This window comes from Penaeus chinensis, chromosome 16 (assembly GCF_019202785.1).
Source record: "Penaeus chinensis breed Huanghai No. 1 chromosome 16, ASM1920278v2, whole genome shotgun sequence".
Taxonomy (NCBI): domain Eukaryota; kingdom Metazoa; phylum Arthropoda; class Malacostraca; order Decapoda; family Penaeidae; genus Penaeus; species Penaeus chinensis.
The window spans coordinates 7,259,969-7,266,380 of record NC_061834.1 but is presented as its reverse complement, the minus strand read 5'-3'; the positions used below and the strand labels follow the sequence as shown (position 1 = coordinate 7,266,380).

General features: G+C 38.5%; 1 protein-coding gene across 1 annotated transcript in view; it reads left to right on the top strand.

Annotated features, from left to right (window-relative positions):
- LOC125033217 (protein takeout-like) overlaps positions 1-6,142 on the top strand; it is a 34,503-nt gene extending 28,361 nt beyond the window's left edge. Inside the window, exons 4-6 of the mRNA XM_047624600.1 lie at positions 3,173-3,392; positions 3,957-4,109; positions 4,510-6,142. Of these exons, the coding sequence (XP_047480556.1) occupies positions 3,173-3,392; positions 3,957-4,109; positions 4,510-4,664 (528 nt within the window). The 3' untranslated portion in view covers positions 4,665-6,142. The remainder of the gene's footprint in view (positions 1-3,172; positions 3,393-3,956; positions 4,110-4,509) is intronic.
- Positions 6,143-6,412: the final 270 nt, after the last annotated feature.

Below are 6,412 nucleotides of genomic sequence, written 5' to 3'. Positions count from 1 at the left end.
CGAGTATGATAATGATAACAAGGATGATGATAAGGATAATGATAATGATGAGAAGGATATTGAAAATGATATTGTTAATGATGATGGAAATAATATTGACAATGATAATGATAATGATAAAAAACAAATGAAAATAATGTAAATAACTAATCATCTACATCATACAGTCGCGATAAAAAAATAAAATAGAAAAACATCTAATATCATTTAGAAAAAAAGGAACCTGCGAACATATTCAGAAAATACACTTATGGCCTCCATGGCATTCTGTGAACTGTCTCTGAAATTATCGCCTGTGACCTTTTCCGTCAGTATTCTCAGAATAAAGATTTCCTTAATAACTACATTTCTTTTTTTCTAGATCGCACTAAATATATATGATTTTCGGATAAGATTAGTCCATTCTGTGTATCTTTAGCTATTTTTTACTAGCTTCTCAGGGTAAGTTTACAGATAACGAGTCATGATATGTCTGAATTACTATTGTTAAATCTCTCCGTCTCTTTTTGATTTCTACTGCAATAATCTTTTTCGTGAAACTCAACTTTCTATTGTCACGGCCTTCCTTGGTTGCAAGATTTTAATGTTCAGAATTAAGACAATTATATCCCGTTATTATATTTATTTCGTTGCGGTATATGCATTTCCTCGTTCTCTTGCAACGTCTGCATGATTCATTTAGTTTTTCGGACTTTGAAAAATGAAAATACGATTATTTTCTCTTACGGCTTGTATCAATGTAACTGTATACAGGTTCTAACACGAGTCCTGACCTCGGGTGAAATGCAGGCACTCGTGACCTCAAAAGAAGGCCATATTTGAACACAATTTCAATTTCTTTCTTTCTTTTCTCCTGTTTCTGCAGTGCACGCGCGCGCCTTGTGGCCTTTGAAACAGGGATCGTGTCAGAGAGAATTTATTTTCGAATCTCATGCAATGTTGTATTTTGCAGGAATGTCTTGTGTCATTGGAAAGGGAAGATGTGGAGACTTTTTGCAAGCAATTTCTCTCATATTTTTCTCAATTCTGATTTACACACATAATAAGCACACAAGTATATACTTATCCGTGCCCATGTAAAAGTAAATATATATTACTACGTATTAACATTCGCAGATTAATGGCAAAGAAAACCATTAATTTTATATCGTAGTAACAGGTTAATGAAAGAAAAATCATTATTCTTTTTACCCAATCTTATATCACACATAAGAGCAAATCCTATCTTTAAAACATAAACAAAAAATAAAGAAAAATCTAGACCAATCATAAATAAAGCAATATATATATAATAAAAATAATAAAGATAATCGAACTAGATATAAAATAGAAAAACAGAATATAATATAATAGAATAAAAAAGAAATGCTAATGCTAATGACGAGAATAATAATGATAATGATAGTAATAATGATATGATAATAATAATAATGATAGTAATGATAACAGTAAAAGCAATAACAGTAATGCTCACATAGATGATAATGACAGTAGAACTAATAATGATATTAATAATAATGATAATAGTAATAATTATGATAATAATGATGATAATAATAATGATAACGATGATACTATCAGCACTAACAACAATAATGATAATGAAAACAGCAATATCATTAATGATAATGATAGTGATAAAAACAATACTAATAGTAATAATAATATTGATAATAATAATAATATTAATAATAATAATAACAATAATAAAACAACAACAACAACAACAATGATAATAATAACAATAATAATAATAAGAAGAAGAAGGATAATAATGATGATGATAATAATAATAAGAAGAAGAAGGATAATAATGATGATGATAATAATAATAATAATAATAATAATAATAATAATGATAATAATAATAATGATAATAGTAATGATAATAACAATAATAATAATAATAATATTAATAATAATAATAATAATAATAAGGAAATAATGACAATTACAGGAACTACGATAGAAAACATATTCACTTGTTACCATGGCTGTGACAGAAATATGCAAGTCACTTTGCAAACAATGCATATTTGTCAACGTAATTATGATAAGTTCACATTTTTCAAGATGTTAATAACCTTTATCGGATATCAAAGCAATTGCAGGAAGGATTCTCAACAGATATAAATCCGTTTATGTTTGTCTTTTAATTGTCTAAGTTGCTGTATTTATGTTGGGTATTATACTTGCTTGTTTCGTTTCTTTATGTTCATGGTTATATTCAACAATTTATCTGTTTCTCTGGTACTGGTATCTCTCTCTGTCTCTCTGTTTCTCTGTCTCTGTCTCTGTCTCTCTGTCTCTGTCTCTCTGTGTCTCTGTCTCTCTGTGTCTCTGTCTCTCTGTGTCTCTGTCTCTCTGTGTCTCTGTCTCTCTGTCTCTCTGTCTCTCACTTTCTTTCTCTCTCTCTCTCTCTCTCTCTCTCTCTCTCTCTCTCTCTCTCTCTCTCTCTCTCTCTCTCTCTCTCTCTCTCTCTCTCTCTCTCTCTCTCTCTCTCTCTCTCTCTCTCTCTCTGTCTCTCTCTCTCTCTCTCCTTCTCTCTCTCTCTCTTCATCTGTCTATCTACCTATCTATCTATATCAATCTATCTATCTATTTTTCCATCTCTCTGTCCACTATCTCAACCCATTCTTTCTTCTTTTCCCTCTCTTCCTTCTCTACTCTTTCTCTTCCATTTTACTACTTTCCTTCCAACCTTACCCCCTCCTCCCATCCTTCTTCCATCTCCCTCCCCATCCTTCCCTCGCCTCCCTTTATCATAATTTCCTTCTCCTCCCTTCCCATCCGTCTCGCATCGCCCTGTCATTCTCTCCCCTTCCTTTCCTCCCCATCTTCATCCTCCACCTCCTTTCCATCCTTCCCCACCTCCCTTTCCTCTCCATACCTCCGCCTCCCTCTGCTCCCCTCCCTCCCCTTCCTCCCATCCCATATCCTTCTCCCACGTCCCATCCCTCCGCCTCCCTCTCCTCCCCCCCCCCCCTCAAACTCCCTTTCCTCCAACCCCCATCCTTCACCCCACCTTGCATTACTGACGACGCCTCTCCTCTCCCACCCCCATCCCTCGCCATCCTTCTCCTACCTCCCTACCCCATCCCTCCACTTCCCTCCCTAACGCCCCTTCCATCCCCCAACCTCTCTCTTCTCCCCAACCCCCTTCCCTCCGCCTCTCTCCCCTCCCCACCCCAATCCCTCCACCTCCCCTTCTTCGCCTCCGCCTCCTCGCACGACTGACGACGCCCTTCCTCTCCCCAGCGCCGACCCACAGGCACTGACGCTCTCCGTGGGTCTCAAGGTTCCCGAACTTCGCGTGACCGGACTCTATGAGCTCAAGGGCCAGGTCATCGTCTTCCCCGTGAGCGGATCTGGAAGCTTCTGGACCAACCTCAGTGAGTTTCTGCTTTTTTTGTCATTTATTGTCCTTGTTATTGTGTGTTTCTTGTTTTATTGTGATGTATATTGTCGTTATTATAGTGAGTTTTTTTTGTTTTTTTAAGATGTTTATCAAGACGAAATTTGTCTTAATATGATGCTTTTATTTTCATCCATGATTTGTTTTATATCCACTTGTTTCCTACTAAAGTCATAATTCGTTCTTGTTTTGTTATTTTCCTGTATCTGTTCCTTACTTCCTACCAAGAACAGCCAGTGCCTCGATGAACTTCATAATACCACATGGATATTCTTTCGTGGTTTCCTTACCCTTTTCATATCAGCTAAATGCAATCACTAACTCCACGACCAACCTATCTGCAATCACTAAAAGTCCAACCCACTTCCTCCTAACACAGCCACCCTATTTAACAAGGCCTAACTCGCTTCCACTTCCACTCCCCTAACTCCACTCCACTTCCTCCTAACACAACCAACCTAGGCCTAACTCGCTTCCGCTTCCACCCCCTTAAACCTCCACAACAACTACAAACGCTAACCCCAGTCCACCTCCTCACCAGACAACATCGACGCCTCCGGGGTGGGGAGGCTGAGCGTGCAGCAAGGACCCGACGGCCAGGAGCGCCTCAGAGTGTCCGACACCCGCATCAACTTCGACATCCGGGACATCTCGCTCCACCTCAGCAACCTCTTCAATGGGGATCCTATCCTGGGTATGTGTACGAGGGAAGAGAGAAGGAGAGAGAGAGAGAGAGAGAGAGAGAGAGAGAGAGAGAGAGAGAGAGAGAGAGAGAGAGAGAGAGAGATATCTCTACTCCAATTTCTATTTTCATCATCATTACCTTAACATCACCCCTTCCTTCTATCACCACCACAACCCCCATCATGATTTTCCTACCAATCCTCATTATAAATTTCCTACCATTCCTTATCATAATTTCCCTACCATTTCCTCATAAAAATTTTCCTACCAAAATTCATCATAGTTTTCTTAACAATCCTCATCATAATTTTCCTACCAATCCCCACCACAATACTCCTACCAATCCCCATCATAATTTCCCTGCCAATCCTCCTGATGATTGTCCTACCCATCCTCTCCTCCGTCCGCAGGTGAGACCGTGAACCACTTCCTGAACCAGAACAGCCAGGAGGTCCTTCGCGACGTCAAGCCCGAAGTGTCTCGTCAGCTCAACGTGCTCATCCAGAGAGTGATGAACGACGCCCTCTCACAGCTCCCCGTCAGCTCCTTCCTCATCACGCAATGAGAGAACGAAGAGGGAGGGAAGAGGAAGGGGAAGGAAAGAGGGGACAGGGCGAATAGAAAGCTCTTCGGGTGAAAGAACGAAGAGGGAGGGAAGAAGGAGGGGAAAGGGGAAAGAGAGAAGGGAAAAGAAGAGAAGGAAAGAAAATCTTGGGGGTAAGGGGAAGAGATAAGGGAAAAGAGGAGGAATAGGAGTAGGGGGGGAAGTAGAAGAAGGAAGAGAAATGAAAGGAAAGACGGACAGGGAGAAAAGAAGGGAGACTCTATGTCTTACTCGCTCTCGATGTCCATTGGAAGAATCCTAATACATCTTTTTCAAACGACTGTCATGAAAGGTAGTCTCGTCCAGCCTTCCATGGGTGTTTCTGCCATGCTTTAAGTATGAAGACAGCAGATGTATTTTTCAACATCATGATCATAAGTGTGTGTGTGTATATATACGTATGTAAGTTTATATGTATAGGTACACACATAGACGTAAACATTATCATACACCGACTCCATACAGTATTCAAAACTATATTGTTCATGTATCAACTTTTCTTACGACAAACAAGTAGTTAAAACGTAGATGAGTAGTTAAGGTCCATTGTTTTGTTACAAAAATCTACCTACGCAAAGAAAAAAAAAAACAGACTGATGAATGACTGTGATAGCTGAATGTTCTTCCAGTTCAATAAAGAAGTTAAAACCTTATTTGTGTTAAAACACTCAAAATCGTACACCTGCTGAATTGACTTTTAATGCTAAATGCCTTACCACAAGATCTCAAGAGAATATGAGAAATGTAACACCGCTGGGAATCCTGTGACTGTTTGATGGCTGTAAAAAATAAGGAATTAATGAAAGACACGATCAGTTTGCTAAAGTTTATAAGCATTTATCTCCCATTTCTAATCAAATTTAAATGATAAATAGATATAATACATACATTTTTTGAACAGTAATTAGGAATATTTTGTTAAGATATAAAAGTTTAAAGAAAAATATAAAGAAAAGAAAATTAGATTTCGAAATGTGTTTAAGAACTATTCTGGGTGTGAGCTAAACATTAAAACGTTTCATGTTCGTTTGAAAGAATTATTGCTTTTATCATATATAAAAGAAGTGCGTTAATTTGCATTTGAGTAATTGAAAGATGAATACGTAATTCGTCCTGTGCATGGAAGAATACGTGAATGACTCTCCGTATGCAATACCGTGCATGAATGAACTAAAGCAAATGGCATAGCGTGGGCGGTTGTATGAATGATTAGCAATACGATGTGAAAGTAATGACAGAAAGGCAAAAAGGTGATTTAAAAGCGTGACTGCAGAAACGTATTATCAGTCTATGGGCATGTAACTGCGCATCATACATATTGTTCCGATAGTAAGGAGTGCATACTATATATATATATGTGTGTGTATGTTAAGGACCTTGTCGTAGATATATTATATGTTAGAATATTGTTGCTGTACAAATAAAATAATTTTCGACAATGCTGGTGTTTTTGTGACATGTATTTTAGTTCTTTGTTTCTTTATGCGTACTGTACCCTCTCTCGCTTTTATTTTCTTTACATCTCTCTCTCTCACTCGCTGACTGACTCTCTATCTATCTATCTATCTCTGTCTCTTTCTCTCCCTCCCTCTCCCCCTCTCCCTCTCTCCCTCCCTCTCCCTCACTCATTCCCTCTCTCCCTCCCTCTCCCTTTCTCTTACCCCCCTCTCTCTCTCTTTCCCTCTCTCTCCCTCTCTTCCCCTCTCTTG